We start from the raw sequence: 24,711 nt of genomic DNA, 5'->3' as shown, positions 1-24,711 counted from the left end.
GTTCTGTAATCAATCTCATCAGATTGTACAAATATAATTCATGATTTTTCCTGTGACTACTTTGTCAAATCTGAGTATTCCCACCTTGTCTATGTCCCTTATATTGACGTTAACGTAGGTGGCACAGAGGATCCGTATTCGGAGTGTTCCATTGATTGTCCACAGCGACTTGGCAGCTGCCTCACCATTCATATATGATGTTGCCGTGGAGATGCGGCGTGAGTATGACGGCATGACAAAGTTATCAGGAGGCAACTGGGTGTAGAGGCTGTCCTTAGCCATGAGCATCAGGTTAGGCATCCTGCCCAGCATGATACAACTACGGATGTACTAGAGAAAGACAAAAATGAGAAGATAATATGAAATACATACAGTATGATAGACTTTCTGAGGTTGACCAATGAGTGAATTAGTTTTTCCCCAGGAGGAGCCATGTTTTAAATGGGAAGATTTGAAAGTGCAAGTACAAGAATATCAGTTTTAGTGTTTTCCTTTGATGTAAGTAATAATTTATATAGCTTTATTTCAAAGGCATTATTACCTTATATTGGCTGATAGGGTACTTTTCCAGTAGGTACTCATCGCAGCCACAAACTTTGAGTATGTATTTACCCTGATATTCCTGAACACACATCTTTAGTTGTTCGGGGGAAAGCAGCATGCTGCGCGTCTTCTTACGAATGGCCTCTGCAATCACCTTTAGGACAAAGTAAACAATAGTCCAAATTTTTGTTTGGTAAAGCAGCAAGATGGTTGTACTGGACTTCAATGTTGATCTGTTCCTGTTCATATGATTTCCTATGGAATTTCTTGACTTGAATAAACAAGTTAAAGTAGGTAGTGTTCACTAACCTGCTCGGGCACGCAGTCATGGTTGATCTTCAACGTATACTTTTGTTTGTCGTTATTTGGAGACACAATAACCCAAATTACAACAATAATTTGACCTAAAACAGACAAACAGGTTAACATAATGGTGCGGAAATACATCAATACATTTATTTTGCCACAAACAGCAAACCAGAACCAATCTTTGATTAGTCTTATAGTATTGTTTATCAGTAGGGGTGTAACGGTACGTGTATTTGTATTGAACCGTTTCGGTACGGGGGTTTCGGTTCGGTCCGGAGGTGTACCGAACGAGTTTCCACACCAACATATTAAGTAGCCGCCTCCGCTTCCTTCTGCCTCTGTATCTGTCAGTCTTCTACACAGCACCCAGCATTGTCCCACCCACACAACCATCTGATTGGTTACAAACAGAGCGGTAACAGCCAATCAGCAGTGTGTATTCAGAGTGGTAACAGCCAATCAGCAGTGCATATTCAGAGCGCATGTATTCAGTGCTTAGCGTTTAGCAGGTAAGCGTCAGGCAGCGGACTCTCCCCAAATTATAATAAACACCTCCCAGTCAACTACTAGTAACATCACTATGAGCCCGTTGACCTTCTAGAAATATAAAAGGCAGTTCAGCTCGCTCGCAGTCCTGGCTTGAGGTGAAGGCTAATTCGCTTTTATCGTAACATTAGCTCATTTTGTGATGTGTGTGTGTGTTACGGACATCAAAGCCCTGTCTGTCTGTTATTTCACTCTACCTTTTTCTGTGTTGATTGAGCTGTGTTGAAGCAGCAAAAAAAGGACATTATGTTAAATGAAGAGTTTCTGTCTCTGCTAGTTGATATAATAATGTAACTGCATCATTAAGCCTACATGAACTCCATGGTGTTCAGGGATGAATATGTAACTGCATCATTAAGCCTACATGAACTCCATGGTGTTCAGGGATGAATATGTAACTGCATCATTAAGCCTACATGAACTCCATGGTGTTCAGGGATGAATATGTAACTGCATCATTAAGCCTACATGAACTCCATGGTGTTCAGGGATGAATAGTCTCTCCTATTGCTATTGTACTATTTTTCAGCTACAGTTACATTAATCATTAGAAATGCAGCAGCCTAGTTTTGAATGGCAGGGTCCCTGCTATCACGTTGATAAAAATATAACATTTACATAATAAAAATCAACTACAGGCTTCCCAAATGCTGTAATAAATTAAGCATTATGAGTTGATCTTTAATCTTTAATTATTATTATTATTATTATTATTATTATAATTATTATTATTTATTAGATCTTATAAACTTTTATTTTATCTTTTATCTTTTGTCTTTTATCTTTTTTATGTTTTCCTTGAAGACAGTAAATCCCTGTACATATCCAATGGATACTTTTGGCAGTTTTAAAAGACCAAGAGCCAGCTTTCTTACTTATTTGAGAGAGGAGCTGCTCACTCTGAAAACATTGGGGCGTACTGGTATCCGACACTCCATTCCAGTGGAGCTGAGGAAGAATCCTCGGGGCTGCAAAGCGGGGGCTAAGCTAAAGGCTAAGCGAAGGAAAATCGACGGTGCTACAAACCATCCATTCCTTCCGTCATCATGGGGAATGTGAACTCGCTGCCAAACAAGATCGACGAGCTTCATGGACTAAAAAGCCAGCGTGCATATCGAGAGAGCAGCCTGTTTATCTTCACGGAAACGTGGCTAAACCATCTGGTACCGGATGCTAACGTGGACCTGCAGGGATTCACCGCAGTGAGAGCTGACAGAGACACTAAAGCATGTGGGAAAAGCAAAGGTGGGGGGCTCATCATATACGTTAACAACCGCTGGTGTAACCCGGGACACATCTCCGTGAAGAAAGTCTTGTGTTGCCCGGACCTGGAGCTACTAGCTGTTAGCCTCCGGCCATACTATCTGCCGAGGGAGTTCAGTCACGTGATCTCCCTCTGTGTTTACATTCCCCCGAGGGCAGATGCAGCCAGTGCATGTGAGATGATCCACGCCATCACATCAAGGCTACAGACAAAACATCCTGAGGCTTTTTTCATCATTTCTGGGGACTTCAATCATGCTACTTTGGACTCAACGTTAGCTGCTTTTTACCAGGCTGTGGATTGTCCCACGAGAAACAACAGGACAATTGACCTACTGTATGCTAATGTCAAGGATGCATACAAGGTCACACCCTTCCCCCCACTAGGGAAGTCTGACCACAATCTTGTCCATTTGCAGCCAAAATACACCCCCCTGGTCCAAAGGCAGCCTGTTAACACTTGCTCTGTGAGGAGATGGTCCCCTGAAATGGAAGATGCCCTCAGGGACTGCTACAACACCACAGACTGGGACGTGCTGCTTCCACAGGGTGAGGACATTGATGGGCTGACTCACTGTCTCACGGATTACCTCAACTTCTGTGTGGACGTGATCTGCCCTGCTAAGACTGTTCGGTGCTACCCTAATAACAAACCCTGGGTAACACAAGAGGTTAAAGCTGTCCTCAACAAGAAGAAAGCTGCCTTCAGGAGTGGAGACAGGGAGGCAATGAGAGCAGCACAGCGAGAGGTGAAACAACGCGTGAGGGAAGCTAAGGACAGCTACAGGAAGAAGCTGGAGCAGAAGCTACAGCAGAAAAACATGAAGGAGGTCTGGGAAGGTGTGAAAACCATCACAGGCCACAAGGCAAAGACCAGAGCTGTTGGGGGGACAATAGAGAGGGCCAATGAGATGAATAACTTCTTCAACCGGTTCAACCAGCCCGTGTCCTCTCCACCCCTCACTCCCCATCGCAGCCACCCCCTTTCCCCTCAACGCACCTCCCCCCCAGCCATGGCAACACCCCCCTCCACCACATCTACACAGACAGTCATCTCTGCAGACCAGGTCAGAGGTCAACTGAGGAAGCTACAGCCTAGGAAAGCAGCAGGCCCAGACAAGGTGTGCCCCCGACTCTTGAAGACCTGTGCTGCAGAACTGGGTGAACCACTCCAGCGGATCTTCAACCTCAGCCTGCAGCTGGGGAGAGTGCAGACAGACCAGTGGCGCTCACCTCTCATATAATGAAGACAATGGAGCGGCTCTTTCTCAGCCTCCTCAGACCACAGGTGCAAAATGCCCAGGACAGCCTGCAGTTTGCGTACCAGGCAGGCGTTGGTGTGGAGGATGCTATCCTTTACCTGCTGCACCGAGCCCACTCACACCTGGATAAGGGAAATGGCGCTGTGAGGATCCTGTTCCTGGACTTCTCGAGTGCCTTTAATACTATCCAGCCCCGCCTACTCCAGGACAAGCTGGACAGAATGCGAGTGGATCCCTGCCTGGTTGCCTGGATTTCAGACTACCTCACCGATAGGCCACAGTACGTCAGACTGAAGGACATCACATCTGACACTGTGATCAGCAGCACCGGAGCACCCCAGGGAACGGTGCTGGCCCCTCTTCTCTTCACCCTGTACACCGCTGACTTCTGCTACAACTCAGAGCTGTGTCACATCCAGAAGTACGCTTCAACGTCTGTAAAAAACTATTGTGGATGTACTACCAGTCTGTGGTTGCCAGTGTTCTGTACTACATCGTAGTGTGCTGGGGGGGCAGTATATCTAAGAAGGACAGCTCCAGACTGGAGAAACTGATCAGGCGGGCCGGTTCTACGATCGGACTAAAACTGGACTCACTGGTGACGGTGGCAGAGAAGAGGACTGTGGAAAAACTAGTGAGCATCCTGGATGATGCCAGTCACCCTCTGCATACCGTTGTCAGTAGCCAGAGGAGCCTGTTCAGTGCTAGACTGCTTCATCCCAAGTGCAGGACTAATAGACTAAAATACTCCTTTGTCCCACACGCCATTAGACTGTGCAACTCCTCTCTGGGGGCGAGGGGGGGTACTAGAATGACGGGGGATGCAAAACAATAACAGTGTAATACGTTTTCATAACATGGTCACTAATGCCTAGTTTCTCTTGTTATATTCTTATTTTACTGTTATATTTGTATTCTCATTGATGCTTTTTGTTTTTATTCTATTGTAATATTTTTCTATTTTGTTTCCATTCATACCCCCATTATTTACTTTCTTAAATTCGATCTCAATTCTGTACACTGCTGCTGGAATTTTAATTTTCCTGAGGGAACTCTCCTGAAGGAATCAATAAAGTACTATCTATCTATCTATCTATCTTGACTTGAAACTGTTTAATGTTGCACTTTTTATATGTAGAAGAAAAGTGTTGTCATTGTATTTAATCTGAGCAACAACTTGAGGCAGTTTAATGTTGATTAACGTGGGCAGAATTATTATAGTGTTCCCAATGTTAAAAGGATAAAGCCATTTTTTTTACAAATTTGGTAAATAACCAAAAAATTTATATTTTGTTGTTTTCTTACTGTACCGAAAATGAACCGAACCGTGACCTCTAAACCAAGGTACGTACCCAACCGAAATTTTTGTGTACAGTTACACCCCTAGTTATCAGCACATTCATGAATTCCCTGGGGACAGCTTGATTTAGTGCATCTGTTTTGTAATGGCCAGCAAAAGACTTAGTGCTTTTTTGTTGCTGCCTTTAATTGCGTTATTTTTCTCAAAAATAAAAAGGAATCAATAACGCATGTGCGGGTCGAAAAACTCGACAGCCTACCTTTGTCCAGTTTGCTGTAAATGTGTTTTGGTAGTTCCTGTGTGGATTCTACATTGGGTGGATAAACATAGAGGGCTCGGCTGTGGGGCCCGGTGGCATCTCTCAGCTCCACAGAGTCCTTACACACATTCAGAATGTTTCTCCTAAAGTCTTGAACTTCGGGGTCCTTCACCAGGTCAAACTCGCACACCGGCATACCAATGGCAAAACCTGAGGCAAGAATGAGGCAGTTTTGTGTGACAAGATCACTTGAGAGATGTGGTACTGCATTAAGCCTGGTAAGCATTTGATATGAGCAACAACAGATCAAATTATCCTCATTCTTTGTAACAATGAAACTGTAAAACAAAAAGGCAACAAAACCCATTCTATTTAGCCCAATGCGGACCCACCAATCTCTCTGTTCAGGATCTTTTCCTCTCTGTTGCCAACTGGTTCAATGACCTTAAGGAAGGGCTGAAAAAGTCTAAGGTCACACAACCTTCGAGTCTCGTCAAAAAACTCCTCCCGCTCAGCTTCCTGCAGGCAGGAAAAATGAGCTTTACATGTATTACTTTTCTTTTTCCTTTCTCTTTTTTAATCATAATTGGACACAAATCTACTTCCCGTACGCAAACAGCAGTCCGGCACAATTTTAAAAAGCCTTACAGGTGTGTCTCAATATTACATTGAGATGGAATATTCATACCTGAGTAACACTGACAAAGATGTAGGAGGTCTCCTCCTGCAAAAGGTGGTGGAGTGGGTACTTTCTGGCCTCTTTAAACAGCTCATGCTTGATGGTAATGAGCGTAGCCTCACGGAGGCACTCCAGGGTCAGAATCATCCCATTGGGCAATAGGCAATCCACCAGGATCCTGCAGGTGCATGCTAAATTCTCATCAAGTGCTTGCGTACACAGAATACACATGCATTTAAAATAATTTTGGAGTGCCCTACCTTGGAGGCATTAGGTGGATGCCCCATAATTCCCCTGAGGACGGCCTGGGAGGCATCTTCCTCTTTTTCTCCCAGTTCAGTCAAACAAAATTGCTGCAACCATAAAATATGACAGCAAACATTTTTTTATGCAGGCTCCTCATAGCTTTGTGCTGGAAACTTCTAATGATCTTTTCAATCGAAAATCCCGGAATGGCAGTTGAGAGATTTCTTAATAGAAATGGATAGAAAAACTCGAAATAATCCCCAAAGTAAAGACCGACTCATTTTTGCTGGAATATGCAGGAAGGTTAGAACTGTACCTACTCAGTGGCCTAGTGGTTAGTGTCCGCCCCTGAGATCGGTAGGTTGTGAGTTCAAACCCCGGCCGAGTCATACCAAAGATTATAAAAATGGGACCCATTACCTCCCTGCTTGGCACTCAGCATCAAGGGTTGAAATGATTCCCGGGCGTGGCCACCGCTGCTGCCCACTACTCCCCTCACCTCCCAGGGGGTGAACAAGGGGATGGGTCAAATGCAGAGGACACATTTCACCACACCTAGTGTGTGTGTGACAATCATTGGTACTTTAACTTTAACAGTGATTTTCTCTGTTTGAGTCACAATGCAACGGGATTTAAGGAAAGATCCTTGTCCCAGGATCTTTGTGAAACCCCTCATTCCACATTTTGTGCAACATTTTCCCCCCTATTACGCTTAAGAGAAAACCTATGATAATTTTAATCTACATTTAAAACATTTTCTTGTGTTCTAGATAATAAATATTGGATTTGGTGTAAATTTTGCTCCACAATCACTTTTGTAACTCGTTTTTAAATGTGTCTGCAAGATGTTGGTTTCCAGAGGCATTCCCTGATTGCAAGTGAAACCACGCACCACCCTCTCCAAAAGTATCATAATTATCTTTTGAAAATGTAAATGCACATGCTAAAATGCATGAAACTTCAGATTTGACGCTGTAGCATTGTTTATAACTAGAGATGTCCAATAATGGCTTTTTTGCCGATATCCCGATATTGTCCAATTCTTAATTACCGATTCCGATATCAACCGATACAGATATCAACCGATACAGATATATATAGTTGTGGAATTAACACATTATTATGCCTAATTTTGTTGTGATGCCCCGCTGGATGCATTAAACAATGTAACAAGGTTTTCGAAATTAAATCAACTCAAGTTATGGAAAAAAATGCCAACATGGCACTGCCATATTTATTATTGAGGTCACAAAGTGCATTATTTTTTTTAACATGCCTCAAAACAGCAGCTTGGAATTTGGGACATGCTCTCCCTGAGAGAGCATGAGGAGGTTGGGGGGGGCGGGGTTGAGGTGGGGGGTAGCGGGGGGTGTATATTGTAGCGTCCCGGAAGAGTTAGTGCTGCAAGGGGTTCTGGGTATTTGTTCTGTTGTGTTTATGTTGTGTTACGGTGCGGATGTTCTCCCGAAATGTGTTTGTCATTCTTGTTTGGTGTGGGTTCACAGTGTGGCACATATTTGTAACAGTGTTAAAGTTGTTTATACGACCACCCTCAGTGTGACCTGTATGGCTGTTGACCAAGTATGACTTGCATTCACTTGTGTGTGAAAAGCCGTAGATATATTATGAGATTTTTTTGATTGATTGATTGAAACTTTTATTAGTAGATTGCACAGTTCAGTACATACTCCGTACAATTGACCACTAAATGGTAACACCCGAATAAGTTTTACAACTTGTTTAAGTCGGAGTCCACGTTAATCAATTCATGGTAATTGGATGATTGGTGATTGGACCGGCACGCAAAGGCAGTGCCTTTAAGGTTTAATGGCGCTCTGTACTTCTCCCTATGTCCGTGTACCACTCCGTACAGCGGCGTTTTAAAAAGTCATAAATTTAACTTTTTGAAACCGATACCGATAATTTCCGATATTACATTTTAAAGCATTTATCGGCCGATAACATCGGACTGCCGATATTATCGGACATCTCTATTTATAACCAGTACCCAACATTGTGACAACATATATAAATCAGAAAAGACAAAATTCATCATAGGTCTCCTTTAAAGGAGAACTGTACTTTTGTTTTGCCTATCATTCCCAATCCCAATGTGAGAGAAGAACACACATATTGCCGTATTTTGTGCAGCCTTAATTGTAAAAAACAAACAAAAAATGAGAGAAGAACACACATATTGCCATATTTTGTGCAGCCTTAATTGTAAAAAACAAACAAAAAACTGCTTGTATGAAGCGTCTAACAATGTAGGTAATGGGATTCATCTTTTTTAGCCCATAAAGCCCTCTAAAAAACATTCAGAAACGCTCTATTAATAGGCATATTAAACAAGCCATAGCAACATTGATATTGTAAAAGCTAACATCGAGGAATTACCTTTAGTAACTCAGCACATTGTTCACAGCAAGGTCAACTAAGTACTGCAGGCATTGAGCTCCTCAGCTGCTACTGCTTCTGAATCCCCAAGGTTTGTAAAAGGTAATGCTAGTTTATAAATAATGCATCACACTTGTATAGTAGAAGGTTGTGGCCATGAGCCGTGAAATTGGTCAACTTTGAAATTCAACTTAGACCCGACGACGTCGCTAGGAAGATGGGGAAAGATGCTTGTTTCATCGCAGCATTTCTTTACCGGAGAAGTGAAGACTGATTAATTCATCACCTAAACAGAGAGCACAAGTCTTGTGCTGAAAGATATGAACACTCCATCAGTCGGCGTCCCAGTAAGTCAGTGTTTGTTAACCATAGGGCCGAGGCCCACTGTTGGGCTGCCAAAAAATATGTTCCTCAGCTGTGGTCTGTATAGGCCGCAGCGGTACTCAGTTTTAATACATTTTTCCACCACAATAATACGATTAAAATCAAAAGTAAAATGACTAATTCAATGTAAATATTTGAGTGGGCACCGCTGTAGTGGAAAAGTTGGGCCCCCGCGGTCAAAAACGTTACGACTCTCTAATGTCAAATATGTAATGACTGTTGTATTATGTTCATAGTTTGTATTTCTTTTTTAGCACGTAGCACTAGTGCTATATGATGGCTTAGTGTTTTACCCGAGCTGGATCTGCTTAGAGCAGGGGTCGGGAACCTTTTTGGCTGAGAGAGCCATGAAAGCCAAATATTGTAAAATGTATTTCCGTGAGCGCCATATAATATTTTGGAAACACTTTAGTATGGGGAACATATTCACCATTAATTAGTTACTTAATAACATGAAAATTAGTAACATATTGTGTCTTAATTAGTCATTAAGTACTTATTAATGCCTTATTCTGCATGGCCTTATTATACAACCAGGAAGCCATTAACTAAGAGTCTTCCCTTAGTAACCTCAGAATTATTGCTTATTAGTAACCCTAACCCTAACCCTTATATGTTCCCCTGGTGTCCAAATAACTCTAAATTAAGTCTGTTACTGAGAATATGTTCCCCATACTAAAGTGTTACCAATATTTTTTAACACCGAATACAACTAAATAAGTGCATTTTTAAGTAAGACTAACATTTTTAGAGTATATTAAGTCTCTTATTCTTTTTAATAACATTGTTATTCTGAAACTAACCAAAAATAAATAAAATATTAATGCAACTTCTTGAACAGGTGCGATAGAACACGGATGGATGGATTAAATTTTTTAATTTTGAACGTTATTTTTAACACTGTGATTACCAGCGGAATCATTCGTTACTTATCGTGTTAAGCAATGTCGGCTAAGATTTATTTGAGAGCCAGATGCAGTCATCAAAAGAGTCAGACCTGGCTCTAGAGCCATAGGTTCCATACCCCTGGCTTAGAGGAAGTTAGAGCCCAGCTTTTAAAACTTGTAGCTCTTCCTCCTTACATTCAGGCTCAAAAAGATAGGATTCTGGATCATCCTTGTCCCGTAGTAGCCATCGTTGGCTCTGTTGAAGTCTAGCACGGTTAGTGGCACTTGTTTTGTTGGCGGAAATAGCAAATGTTGCTATGCGCTCTGTAAAATCAACATGCCCAAAGAAGGAGTTCCGGAAATGCTAAAAATGACCAAAGTACTTTAAATATTACATGCTATCATCAATGTGCCTGTTATTATTACATATATATTTACAGCATGTATAACAGACGTTGGAGGCTTTTGGAGATTTTTTTAGAGTGCATCATATGCAAAATAAATTGTATTCTAATCAATCAATCAATCAATGTTTATTCATATAGCCCTAAATCACAAGTGTCTCAAAGGGCTATGACTTACACATTGTCAGCTGCCTCTTGGTTTTCCTAGTTTTAGACTGCACGGAAGAAAAAGACGTGTGTTCTTGTCTCACATGGGATTGTACAATTGTACAATTCCCCTTTAACAGACCAGCATAGTCTGGGGTCTGCACTCTATTAGGTAAAATTAGAATAATGTCTCGTAATTTTAGTATAATACCAGTTTCTCATAAATGTATTTGTGGCAGCCTGCAACAGATAAACCGCTGGATAACCTGTCAAGAATTCTCCATGTTTATGCATGTGTATGTGAAGAACTGCACTTTTTTTGGAATTTTGCCTATCATTCACAATTTTTATGTAAGACAGGCACACACATACGTCTTCTTTTTATGCATTCAAACTCGTAAATTAACGCTAGCAAAGGTCAGCTAACAATGAAGCCTATTCAGCGCTCTAAAAAAAACATCCAAAAGACCTCTTTCAACGTTTTATATGCATGCTTTGAGTATATATGTACTGTAGTAACAGACACATTAATGATAATATGTAATATTTACGTATTTTGGTCATTTTCAGCATACGGTGGCGTATTAATTTCACAGACGCATCACAATGTTCGCTTTTCCTTTCAACGACAGCACTCCTACTCTTGCATACTTCATAAGAGCCAACAACGATTACTTTGGCACAAATGATGATCAGAACCTTATATGTTTGAGCCTGAGTATATGGAGGATGATTTACAAATTTTAGAAACTGAGTGCTGAACAAATCCAGCTTTATTGAAACACTATGCAGCAGTATTGCTAAGGGTTGAACTAGATCAGGGGTCGGCAACCCGCGGCTCCGGAGCCGCATGCGGCTCTTTGACCACTCAGCTGCATACTTGCCGACCCTCCCGGTTTTCCCAGTATACTTAACGACCCTTAACACATTTCGGGAAAACATCCACACCATAACACAACATAAACACAACAGAACAAATACCCAGAACCCCTTGCAGCACTTACTCTTCCGGGACGATACAATATACAATCACCCCCCGCCCTACCACCAAACTCCGCCCACCTCAACCCCGCACCTCAACTTTTTGAAAGTAGATTTTGCACTATTAAGTTATATAAGCGTTGCTTGTTCCATATTCAGTGTTAAAGCAAATCAGTGTAGCAAACTGAGCAATAATTTACGTTTTATTCATGCACTTTCTCTTGCTACTTCAAGGCTTGAATGTTTGATTCATTCATTATTGTTATTTTATTTTCTAATTTATCATTAGCCTGTGGAAAAAGTTTATTTTGATATTTACCTCAGAAGGCTGCAAATAGAAAAGAGGCATTCAATTTTTATTTAAATTTTATTTGATATGCCATTGATATTTTTTCTATCCATCCATTTTCTACCGCTTGTCCCTTTTGGGGTCGCTGGAGCCTATCTCAGCTGTACACGGGCAGAAGGCGGGGTACACCCTGGACAAGTCACCACCTCATCGCAGGGCCAACACAGATAGACAGACAACATTCACACTCACATTCACACACTAGGGCCAATTTAGTGTTGCCAATCAACCTATCCCGAGGTGCATGTCTTTAGAGGTGGGAGGAAGCCGGAGTACCCGTAGGGAACCCACGCAGTCACAGGGAGAACATGCAAACTCCACACAGAAAGATCCTGAGCCCGAGATTGACCTCAGGACTACTCAGGACCTTCATATGTGAGGCAGATGCACTAACCCCTCCGCCACCGTGCTGCCTGATATTTTTTAATTATTATTATTTGAAACTCAATTTTGCATGTCACTATAAAGTTATATAAGCCTTGCTTGTTCAATATGCAATGCAAAACTTGTTTGGGTCCCTATTAAAAAGTTAATTTGTTCAACCTTGGCCCGCTGCTTTTTTTCAGTTTTAAATTTTGGCCCACTCTGTATTTGAGTTTGACACCCTTGGTAAATAGCATCTGAATGCTAAACAAATGAGTTATTAAGGCTAACCTGTACATGTTGATTAAAGTCTATAAGTGTAAACTTCTTCTGACTCCTTTTCAAACATGTGAAAAATTAAAAAAATTAAATAAAAAGTCTATTGCTCATTTTGTTTATTTGTTTTTATTCTCCATTGTTTTCATTTTGTTATAATGGCTGTTAAGGCTATAACACTGTATTGGATCAGGCTTGCTCTTGTTTTTTTGCATATTTGAAATAAAAATATATCAAATCATATATATCAAATCAAAATTAAAGACTATCAAGTGTGAAGCAGATTAGGTAAAGCGGTTGGAAAACTGCTACTAACTAGTTAATGTGTTAAAGGGGTCCTATTATGCAAAACCATTTTTTCTTACTGGGTATTACCTGTTTTTTATTGTTAGGGATTCTCATAAGTCTTGAAAATTTGATAAAAAACCACTGAGGCATGGCAGAAATATTTATAAAACAATCTTATTTTTTCCCCAAACTTGCTTCAAATGAGCAAGGTGGATTTTGCAACTTTAGTGACGTATTTTGCCTTAGTTACATCAGCGGATATCTCCATGCATGGTAGAGGTTTACCCAAAAAAGCTTTGGGTAAACCGAGTTCCCAATTTCATTTAGTTGTAGTTCAAAGTTGTAATCAGCAAGTTCCTTTTTTTTTTCTCTATCCTCTTGTTGTGGGGCAGACTGGCTCGCACATGCATATGCATGTTAAAATCCTCCAATGTAGCCATTTTTTATGAAAAGTAGGATATAATTCTAACTTATATTTGTCAGTAGACTATATGGAAGCTGTAAAAACTACGGGGTGAAGACGCAGTTGAAGAGGGCTTTGGCACGTAAATAAGACTAGGGATCGACCGATTACCGGACCCAATATTTGGCATTTTGATGTATATCTATATCGGCCTTTTTTTATTGGTATTGGCTGACATTTTTTATTTATATTTTTACAACTACAACAGAAATAGATCAGCACATTCAATATACACCCATATGATACCAGTATTTAGGATCAAATAATGGTGATAAGTAGAGAGTAAGTTAGTTATACCCAGTGCTCCTTTCTGCTAAGCTGCAGAACAGAAGACCCCACCCAGCATCAACATTATGTTGCCACTGGTCTGATGTTTCCTAAAAAAAACATGTTGAAAAAACAACTTAAAGCCTTGTCCAGCTGTTTACTGACGTCTACAATTCATGTTTAAATAACTTTTACTGCAAATGAATACCGGCCTCCTTGAATACTGATAATCGATATCGGTCCTGAAAATATTTTTTCCGGTTGATCTCTAAATAAGACCGCCTACAAAACAGGATAGACCGTCAGAAAGAATCCTGAAGATGGTCTGCAAATCAAAATTTATGCAAAATAATGACCAAAGCACCATTGTTACGTGTTATGTAGACCAGTGGTCCCCAACCTTTTTTGCACCACGGACCGGTTTAATGTAGACTTTATTTTCAGGGGCCGGCTTCCCACTTGTGCCAGATAAAATACAGCAAAATTAAGTGCATAAAAAATACAACTCATTATAACGCTGAAATAGTGTTTCTTTGCAAAGAGATGCAGATGGAAATCAGCCTTTGGCTACAATGTGTCTCTTTTCAAAGTTATAAAAAATATAACAAATAGCATCTTCCTATGAGGAGGTTCATTGTACATCTATAAACGAGCTTATTGGTGTGACAGGTGTCAAACTCAAGGCCCGCGGGCCAGATCTGGCCCTCTAAGTCATTTTTTTGTGTCACAAACCTGGGGGTAAAGTTCGACTCAGATTTTAAATTCGAAAAACAAATCAGCAGCGTCGTACAAAAAAGCTTTTATCAATTACGCCAAATAGCGAAAGTGAAACCACTTCTATCAGGACATGATCTCGAGAAATTAATCCACGCCTTTATCTCGACTCGTTTAGACTACTGCAATGCCCTGTATGTAGGCATTAGCCAGGCCTCCCTCGCCCGCCTGCAGCTCGTGCAGAACTCTGCTGCTCGTCTGCTAAAACAGACCCGCAGACGTGAACACATCACCCCTATATTAGCGTCCCTTCACTGGCTCCCTGTGTGTTACAGAATCAATTTTAAACTCCTTTTATTTGTTTTTAAATGTCTAAACAACCTCGCGCCAACATATCTCTCCGACCTCCTTCAGCCTTACTGCCCCACCCGATCCCTAAGATCAGCCGATCAGCTGCTACTGACGGTCCCTGACACAAGGCTGAAGCTTAGGTGACAGAGCTTTCGCTGCTGCTGCTCCCAAGCTCTGGAACGACCTACCTCTGAGTGTTAGACAAGCCTCCTCTCTTCCTGTTTTTAAATCTCTCTTAAAAACATACTTTTATTCCATGGCTTTTAACACTGAGTGATATCCATCCTGCAATGGCGCCCCATAATACACCTGCTGTGAACCTGTTTTTAAGTTTTTATATTTTATTTATTTATTTATTTTTTATCGTGTTCTGTTTGTGTTGTGTTGTGTTTGCTCGGTTCTCGCATTATTTTTAACCTGCCCATTGTACAGCACTTTGGCTACCCCTGTGGTAAATTTTAAATGTGCTTTATAAATAAAGTTGATTTGATTTGATTTACTGTAAAATTTTGGGAGTTTTTTTAACAGCATATTACTGTAAGTTGAAAAAAACCCCCACCAATGTTGTTTTTTTTACAGTAAAATTCTGTCGACTGAGCTGTCAGTTTTGTGTGTTTTTTTTATTGTAAAATCCACGGTTGATAATCTTATGGTATCACATTTTATTATGGTAAAAAACTGGCAGCTGAGTTGCCAAAATAAAATTAAACAGCGGTACAGTATTTCTATTTACAGTAATACGTTGAAAAAAATAATTAAAAAAAACACTATACACAGTATTTTACAGTAAAAGTTTTTCTGTAAAAAACTATGGTAAAATCCGCAGATTTTTTTTACTCTTTACATTAAAAAAATGTAAAACATTTAAATTCATAGGCAAATTCATTAATTATTTATTGTTACGAGCGGCCCTCTAATGGCAGCCATGACTGCGGTGTGGCCCTCAATGAAAACAAGTTTGACACCCCTGGTCTAGTGGGACAGAACAAAGTTAAGTTGGAGAAAATGCAGTCCTTTATAAATTAATTAATGTTTCTCTCCGGCCCGTTAGAAAATGCGTCACCGACTGGTGGTTGGGGACCACTGATGTAGACCATGGTATGATTTTAAACGTAGAAAAAAAAATCACAATATGACCCCTTAAGAATGAGACAAAAATATTAAAGGGAAAAATCAAATGTGCTCAAGCTTAAAAAATAAACTTAACAACATAACATTCATTGAACGGTTTTGTGAGCTGTGACCCTAATCAGGATGCGACTGAGCACTTTTGGCCAAAAAAGGAAGCTTCCAAACAACACAGGATGTAAGGGTGTGGGGGAGCATTGGCCTCAAAAACAGGCTAGTTGAATGGTCCAGCAACAGCACATTGGCAAACATACAGTCGCGATCAAAAGTTTACATACACTTGTAAAGAACATAATGTCATAGCTGTCTTGAGTTCCCAATACTTTGTACAGCTCTTTTTTTTGTGATAGAGTGATTGGAGCACATACTTGTTGGTCCAGTGAGAGCTGAAGATCCTGGCCAGTTGAAGCCATCAGGATCACATCATCTGCAAAAAGCAGAGACCTAATCCTGCAGCCACCAAACCAGATCCCCTCAACGCCCTAACTGCGTTTAGAAATTCTGTCCATAAAAGTTATGAACAGAATCGGTGACATATGCGGGCCTTTTGAATATCTCCCTGATTCTGAAGTCTCAAGGTTGGCAAGTATGGTGACAGGTGGTGACAGTACACCTACTTGGAGACAAGAGCTATATTGATGCATGCTTGGTAATGGTTTAAAGTGATATCCAACGACTTTTTACTGTGAACTGAGTTTCTCGTTTTTTAATGATTTCCGCTGGTGGTGTGCCTCCGGAATTTTTCAACGCAAAAAAGGTGCCTTGGCTCAAAAAAGGTTGAAAAACACTGCTATAGTAGACTTCAAACAACAAGCTACATCATTCTAGACCAGACCTGGGCAAATTAAGGCCCGGGGGCCACATGCGGCCCGTTAAGCTTTTCAATCTGGCCCGCCGGACATTCTCAAATAATTTTTTTTAGATCTTTAAGCTGGAAAATGTAGCTTCCATTATGATGTGCAGTGATGTTTTCTAATGACCGTAAGTCTTCAACTATACTAAGTCTTTCAATGGTTGGAATCTGCACTTTTGCTTGATATACTAGTTACTATGGTAATCTAATTAGTTACTATGGTAATCTAAGTCACAGCAGTTCAGACGAGGCACCAAGCAGTGTGGGTGGGAAGCGTTTCCACAGTGCGTTTCAAGAGCCCGAAATGTGGGTTTTAGGGACAGATGCGGAAGGAGACTTTTACAACAAAGTTCTAAAGCTTAGTGATATATCAGATAGGTGTTTTTTTTGGTTTTTTTACCCTTAGCGATCATATTTTGCTGTGTTTGTATATGTGGATGGAGAGGGGGTGTGACGTTCAAACGTTGGCAATATTCAGTGTTTTATCGTTCATACGCTGCAAAAACTGAAATCTAAGAAAGATTAAATATCTCAAATAAGGGTGATATTTGCTTATTTTCTGTCTGATAAGATAATTCTTCTCACTAAGCAGATTTTATGTTAGAGTGTTTTACTTGTTTTAAGTGTTTTGGTCCTAAATTATCTCAGTAAGATATTACAGCTTGTTGCTGAGATTGTATGACCTGTATTGAGTAAAACATGCTTGAAACTAGAATATCAACTGTTGCAAAGCTGTGTCATCAACACTCACAAGTATAAAACCGCTTTTTCAAAGTAATAATTTCTTATTTCAAGTGTGAAATAAAAAAATCATGACTTTGACACAATTGTGTCTCACAATTAAAACAGATGACAGCCAAATGGACTTTGCCGTTTTATTTTCAATGAAACAAGAGAAAATACGTACTCACATAGTAGTACAGTTGGCACAGTACAGTAAACTGACAGTTGATATTTAAACATTTAACATTTCAAACTATTTTGAACAGAAATAGTTCATGCACATTCATGTAAATTCTTCAAAATTATAATAAAAAAACGTGGCTGTTATATATATATATATATATATATATATATATATATATATATATATATATATATATATATATATATACAAACCCCGTTTCCATTTTCCATATGAGTTGGGAAATTGTGTTAGATGTAAATATAAACGGAATACAATGATTTGCAAATCCTTTTCAACCCATATTCAATTGAATGCACTACAAAGACAACATATTTGATGTTCAAACTCATAAACTTTTTTTTTTTTTTGCAAATAATAATTAAGTTAGAATTTCATGGCTGCAACACGTGCCAAAGTAGTTGGGAAAGGGCATGTTCACCACTGTGTTACATGGCCTTTCCTTTTAACAACACTCAGTAAACGTTTGGGAACTGAGGAGACACATTTTTGAAGCTTCTCAGGTGGAATTCTTTCCCATTCTTGCTTGATGTACAGCTTAAGTTGTTCAACAGTCCGGGGGTCTCGCTTGTGCTATTTTAGGCTTCATAATGCACCACACATTTTCAATGGGAGACAGGTCTGGACTACAGGCAGGCCAGTCTAGTACCCGCACTCTTTTACTATGAAGCCACGTTGATGTAACACGTGGCTTAGCATTGTCTTGCTGAAATAAGCAGGGGCGTCCATGGTAACGTTGCTTGGATGGCAACATATGTTGCTCCAAAAGCTGTATGTACCTTTCTGCATTAATGGCGCCCTCACAGATGTGTAAGTTACCCTTGTCTTGGGCACTAATACACCCCCATACCATCACACATGCTGGCTTTTACACTTTGCGCCTATAACAATCCGGATGTTCTTTTTCCTCTTTGGTCCGGAGGACACGACATCCACAGTTTCCAAAAACAATTTGAAATGTGGACTCGTCAGACCACAGAACACTTTTCCACTTTGCATCAGTCCATCTTAGATGAGCTCAGGCCCAGCGAAGCCGACGGCGTTTCTGGGTGTTGTTGATAAACGGTTTTCGCCTTGCATAGGAGAGTTTTAACTTGCACTTACAGATGTAGCGACCAACTGTAGCTACTGACAGTGGGTTTCTGAAGTGTTCCTGAGCCCATGTGGTGATATCCTTTACACACTGATGTCGCTTGTTGATGCAGTACAGCCTGAGGGATGGAAGGTCACGGGCTTAGCTGCTTACGTGCAGTGATTTCTCCACATTCTCTGAACCCTTTGATGATATTACGGAGCGTAGATGGTGAAATCCCTAAATTCCTTGCAATAGCTGGTTGAGAAAGGTTTTTCTTAAACTGTTCAACAATTTGCTCAGGCATTTGTTGACAAAGTGGTGACCCTCGCCCCATCCTTGTTTGTGAATGACTGAGCATTTCATGGAATCTACTTTTATACCCAATCATGGCACCCACCTGTTCCCAATTTGCCTGTCCACCTGTGGGATGTTCCAAATAAGTGTTTGATGAGCATTCCTCAACTTTATCAGTATTTATTGCCACCTTTCCCAACTTCTTTGTCACGTGTTGCTGCCATCAAATTCTAAAGTTACTGATTATTTGAAAAAAAAAAAAAATGTTTATCAGTTTGAACATCAAATATGTTGTCTTTGTAGTGCATTTAATTGAATATGGGTTGAAAATGACTTGCAAATCATTGTATTCCGTTTATATTTACATCTAACACAATTTCCCAACTCATATGGAAACGGGGTTTGTACATTCTGGGTGTCTCACTCAGTAAAAAAAATTTAAATTCCATTCCGTATTTAAGGCGGTCTGTCATAACGTTTTTAGCAGTCATCCATCCATGTATTTCTACCGTTTGTCCCTTTTGGGGTCGCGGGGGGGTGCTGGCATTCAATCAGACATTATTGTGAGGTTTTGTATTAGTGTTCCTAAAAATAATACCGGCCCCCAGACACATTTTTTTCTCTAAATTTGGCCCCCCGAGTCAAAATAATTGCCCAAGCCTGTTGTAGACATACCTCAGAGGGCGGCAGATGGCGGGCTAGATCCAGCCTTCAGGCTTCCATCCATCCTCGGGCTTGTCAGCGGGCGACGTGGGAAGAGGAGACTGGAACAAACAAGATGAGGTCAAGGGTGTTGATGGTGGCTCGGCTAGCTGTGTTAAAGAATGACAGCGCTGTGATGATGCGAACGTTAACTCGTCACACAATGACGACAAGCCTCGTATGATAATACAACAAAAACGTTACAATTAGCCGTGTCCGCCTTTATAATGCTAGTCGATTTAAGCCCGCCTAACTAACACGCTAACATTATAGTACACAATAAAAAATACGAGCTTACGGAGATGATGGCGGCGCTGCTAGCTTCTCCGCGGCTAACAGCAGCCAGCCGAGCCGAGCCCTGCGGTTCCCCACGCCGCCTGTTCTCCGTCCTTTCACCGGCCACTCTTCACGGCAGGAGCCCGTCACAAACATAGGGGAACCGCCTTCGATGGTCGTGAACGGAAGCAGAGCAGCATGTCGTGTGCGAGGATGTTGTGAGCCGTGCCGACAGTGCCATTAATAGGTCGAGCGGCGAGGGCACACTGCAAAAAGTCAGTGTTCAAAAACAAGAAAAAAAAATACAAAAATGAGGGGTATTTTATTTGAACTAAGCAAAATTATCTGCCAATAGAACAAGAAAATGTTGCTTGTCAAGACTTTCCAAAACAAGTAAAATGAGCTAACCTCAATGAACCCAAAATTACCTTAAAATAAGTATATTCTCACTAATAGCAAGTGCACTTTTCTTGATATAAAAAAAAGAGACCTTTTTGTTTAATATGTTAAAAAATATTCTTTAATGAAGTAAATGCTGGTGCCATTATCTTGACATAATGATATGCACTCGTCATTACATTTATTGAAACCAGCAAACTTATACTAAAAACAAATTTCCGTATTTTTCGGACTATAAGTCGCAGTTTTTTTCACAGTTTGGCCGGGGGTGCGACTTATACTCAGGAGCGACTTATGTGGAAATTATTAACACATTAGGTAAAATATCAAATAATATTATTTAGCTCATTCACGTAAGAGACTAAGATTTCATGGGATTTAGCGATTAGGAGTGACAAGATTGTTTGGTAAACGTATAGCATGTTCTATATGTTATAGTTATTTGAATGACTCTTACCATAATATGTTGCGTTAACATACCAGGCACGTTCTCAGTTGGTTATTTATGCCTCATATAACGTACACTTATTCAGCCTGTTGTTCACTATTCTTTATTTATTTTAAATTGCCTTTCAAATGTCTATTCTTGGTGTTGGCTTTTATCAAATAAATTTCCCCCAAAAATCCGACTTATACTCCAGTGCGACTTATATATGTTTTTTTCCTTCTTTATTATGCATTTTCGACTTATACTCCGAAAAATACAGTTATTGTTCTTAATGGAAAGGCAACAAGGCAACCGCTTGTTACTCTCGGGGTCTCCTAGCCGCTCAGGCAAATCATATAGTCTAAAAATGTATTTTTCCATGGATAACATGACATCATCGCGCCAAGTGCGTGCTCTTTCAGTCAATTAGTGCGCATATATACAGCCCGGCCCCCGGTCACATTTTTTTTAATTGTAATTTTGAAGAATTTATCTGAATGTGCATGAACTATTTCTGTTCAAAATTGTTTGAAATGTGACATGTTAAATGCTTTATTTTTCATGCTTGAAATAAGAAATTATGACTTTAAACAAGTAGTTTCATACTTGTGAGTGTTGATGACACAGTTTTGCAACAGTTGATATTCTAGTTTCAAGCATGTTTTACTCAATATAGGTCATCAAATCTCAGCAACAAGCTGTAATATCTTACTGAGATCATTTAGGACCAAAACCCTTAAAACAAGTAAAACACTCTCACATAAAATCTGCTTAGTGAGAAGAATTATCTTATCAGACAGAAAATAAGCAAATATAACCCATATTTGAGATATTTCATCTTACTTAGATTTCGGTTTTTGCAGTGCATTAATGAGTCGAGCGGCGAGGGTACACTGCAAAAAGTCAGTGTTCAAAAACAAGAAAAAAAAAAATACAAAAATTAGGGGTATTTTATTTGAACTAAGCAAAATTATCTGCCAATAGAACAAGAAAATGTGGCTTGTCAAGACTTTCCAAAACAAGTAAAATGAGCTAACCTCAATGAACCCAAAATGACCTTAAAATAAGTATATTCTCACTAATAACAAGTGCACTTTTCTTGGTATAAAAAAAAGAGACCTTTTTGTTTAATATGTTAAAAAATATTCTTAAATGAAGTAAATGCTAGTGCCATTATCTTGACATAATGATATGCACTCGTCATTACATTTATTGAAACCAGCAAACTTATACTAAAAACAAATTTCCGTATTTTTCGGACTATAAGTCGCAGTTTTTTTCATAGTTTGGCCGGGGGTGCGACTTATACTCAGGAGCGACTTATGTGTGAAATTATTAACACATTAGGTAAAATATCAAATAATATTATTTAGCTCATTCATGTAAGAGACTAGACGTATAAGATTTCATGGGATTTAGCGATTAGGAGTGACAGATTGTTTGGTAAACGTATAGCATGTTCTACATGTTATAGTTATTTGAATGACTCTTACCATAATATGTTACGTTAACATACCAGGCACGTTCTCAGTTGGTTATTTATGCCTCATATAACGTACACTTATTCAGCCTGTTGTTCACTATTCTTTATTTATTTTAAATTGCCTTTCAAATGTCTATTCTTGGTGTTGGGTTTTATCAAATAAATTTCCCCCAATAATCCGACTTATACTCCAGTGCGACTTATATATGTTTTTTTCCTTCTTTGTTATGCATTTTTGACTTATACTCTGAAAAATACAGTTATTGTTCTTAATGGAAAGGCAACAAGGCAACCGCTTGTTACTCTCGGGGTCTCCTAGCCGCTCAGGCAAATCATATTGTCTAAAAATGTATTTTTCCATGGATAACATGACATCATCGCGCCAAGTGCGTGCTCTTTCAGTCAATTAGTGCGCATATATACAGCCCGGCCCCCGGTCACATTTTTTTTAATTGTAATTTTGAAGAATTTATCTGAATGTGCATGAACTATTTCTGTTCAAAATTGTTTGAAATGTGACATGTTAAATGCTTTATTTTTCATGCTTGAAATAAGAAATTATGACTTTAAACACGTAGTTTCATACTTGTGAGTGTTGATGACACAGTTTTGCAACAGTTGATATTCTAGTTTCAAGCATGTTTTACTCAATATAGGTCATCAAATCTCAGCAACAAGCTGTAATATCTTACTGAGATCATTTAGGACCAAAACCCTTAAAACAAGTAAAACACTCTAACATAAAATCTGCTTAGTGAGAAGAATTATCTTATCAGACAGAAAATAAGCAAATATAACCCATATTTGAGATTTTTAATCTTACTTAGATTTCGGTCTTTGCAGTGCATTAATGAGTCGAGCGGCGAGGGTACACTGCAAAAAGTCAGTGTTCAAAAACAAGAAAAAAAAAATACAAAAATTAGGGGTATTTTATTTGAACTAAGCAAAATTATCTGCCAATAGAACAAGAGAAATGTGGCTTGTCAAGACTTTCCAAAACAAGTAAAATGAGCTAACCTCAATGAACCCAAAATGACCTTAAAATAAGTATATTCTCACTAATAACAAGTGCACTTTTCTTGGTATAAAAAAAAGAGACCTTTTTGTTTAATATGTTAAAAAATATTCTTAAATGAAGTAAATGCTAGTGCCATTATCTTGACATAATGATATGCGCTCGTCATTACATTTATTGAAACCAGCAAACTTATACTAAAAACTAATTTCCGTATTTTTCGGACTATAAGTCGCAGTTTTTTTCACAGTTTGGCCGGGGGTGCGACTTATACTCAGGAGCGACTTATGTGGAAATTATTAACACATTAGGTAAAATATCAAATAATATTATTTAGCTCATTCACGTAAGAGACTAAGATTTCATGGGATTTAGTGATTAGGAGTGACAGATTGTTTGGTAAACGTATAGCATGTTCTATATGTTATAGTTATTTGAATGACTCTTACCATAATATGTTACGTTAACATACCAGGCACGTTCTCAGTTGGTTATTTATGCCTCATATAACGTACACTTATTCAGCCTGTTGTTCACTATTCTTTATTTATTTTAAATTGCCTTTCAAATGTCTATTCTTGGTGTTGGCTTTTATCAAATAAATTTCCCCCAAAAATCCGACTTATACTCCAGTGCGACTTATATATGTTTTTTTCCTTCTTTATTATGCATTTTCGACTTATACTCCGAAAAATACAGTTATTGTTCTTAATGGAAAGGCAACAAGGCAACCGCTTGTTACTCTCGGGGTCTCCTAGCCGCTCAGGCAAATCATATTGTCTAAAAATGTATTTTTCCATGGATAACATGACATCATCGCGCCAAGTGCGTGCTCTTTCAGTCAATTAGTGCGCATATATACAGCCCGGCCCCCGGTCACATTTTTTTTAATTGTAATTTTGAAGAATTTATCTGAATGTGCATGAACTATTTCTGTTCAAAATTGTTTGAAATGTGACATGTTAAATGCTTTATTTTTCATGCTTGAAATAAGAAATTATGACTTTAAACAAGTAGTTTCATACTTGTGAGTGTTGATGACACAGTTTTGCAACAGTTGATATTCTAGTTTCAAACATGTTTTACTCAATATAGGTCATCAAATCTCAGCAACAAGCTGTAATATCTTACTGAGAACATTTGGGACCAAAACCCTTAAAACAAGTAAAACACTCTAACATAAAATCTGCTTAGTGAGAAGAATTATCTTATCAGACAGAAAATAAGCAAATATAACCCATATTTGAGATTTTTAATCTTACTTAGATTTCGGTTTTTGCAGTGCATTAATGAGTCGAGCGGCGAGGGTACACTGCAAAAAGTCAGTGTTCAAAAACAAGAAAAAAAATACAAAAATGAGGGGTATTTTATTTGAACTAAGCAAAATTATCTGCCAATAGAACAAGAAAATTTGGCTTGTCAAGATTTTCCAAAACAAGTAAAATTAGCTAACCTC

General features: G+C 39.3%; 1 protein-coding gene across 2 annotated transcripts in view; it reads right to left on the bottom strand.

Annotated features, from left to right (window-relative positions):
- The window catches only part of pik3ca (phosphatidylinositol-4,5-bisphosphate 3-kinase, catalytic subunit alpha), a 56,066-nt gene extending 35,702 nt beyond the window's left edge, over positions 1 to 20,364 (bottom strand). Inside the window, exons 1-9 of one of the 2 annotated variants that reach the window (XM_062028591.1) lie at positions 19,954 to 20,364; positions 19,629 to 19,717; positions 6,422 to 6,514; positions 6,171 to 6,339; positions 5,875 to 6,001; positions 5,483 to 5,692; positions 853 to 947; positions 542 to 697; positions 85 to 330 (exon numbers count right to left, since the gene is read on the bottom strand). In XM_062028591.1, the coding sequence (XP_061884575.1) occupies positions 85 to 330; positions 542 to 697; positions 853 to 947; positions 5,483 to 5,692; positions 5,875 to 6,001; positions 6,171 to 6,339; positions 6,422 to 6,477 (1,059 nt within the window). In that variant the 5' untranslated portion in view covers positions 6,478 to 6,514; positions 19,629 to 19,717; positions 19,954 to 20,364. Of the gene's footprint in view, positions 1 to 84; positions 331 to 541; positions 698 to 852; positions 948 to 5,482; positions 5,693 to 5,874; positions 6,002 to 6,170; positions 6,353 to 6,421; positions 6,515 to 19,628; positions 19,718 to 19,953 lie in introns of those variants that run through there. The other variant, XM_062028592.1, reaches the window with a different exon arrangement.
- Between the last annotated feature and the right edge of the window lie 4,347 nt (positions 20,365 to 24,711).

This window comes from Entelurus aequoreus, linkage group LG19 (genome assembly GCF_033978785.1).
Source record: "Entelurus aequoreus isolate RoL-2023_Sb linkage group LG19, RoL_Eaeq_v1.1, whole genome shotgun sequence".
Lineage (NCBI taxonomy): Eukaryota > Metazoa > Chordata > Actinopteri > Syngnathiformes > Syngnathidae > Entelurus > Entelurus aequoreus.
Note: the sequence above shows the minus strand (reverse complement) of the source record. Positions and strands in the feature narration are given on the sequence as shown.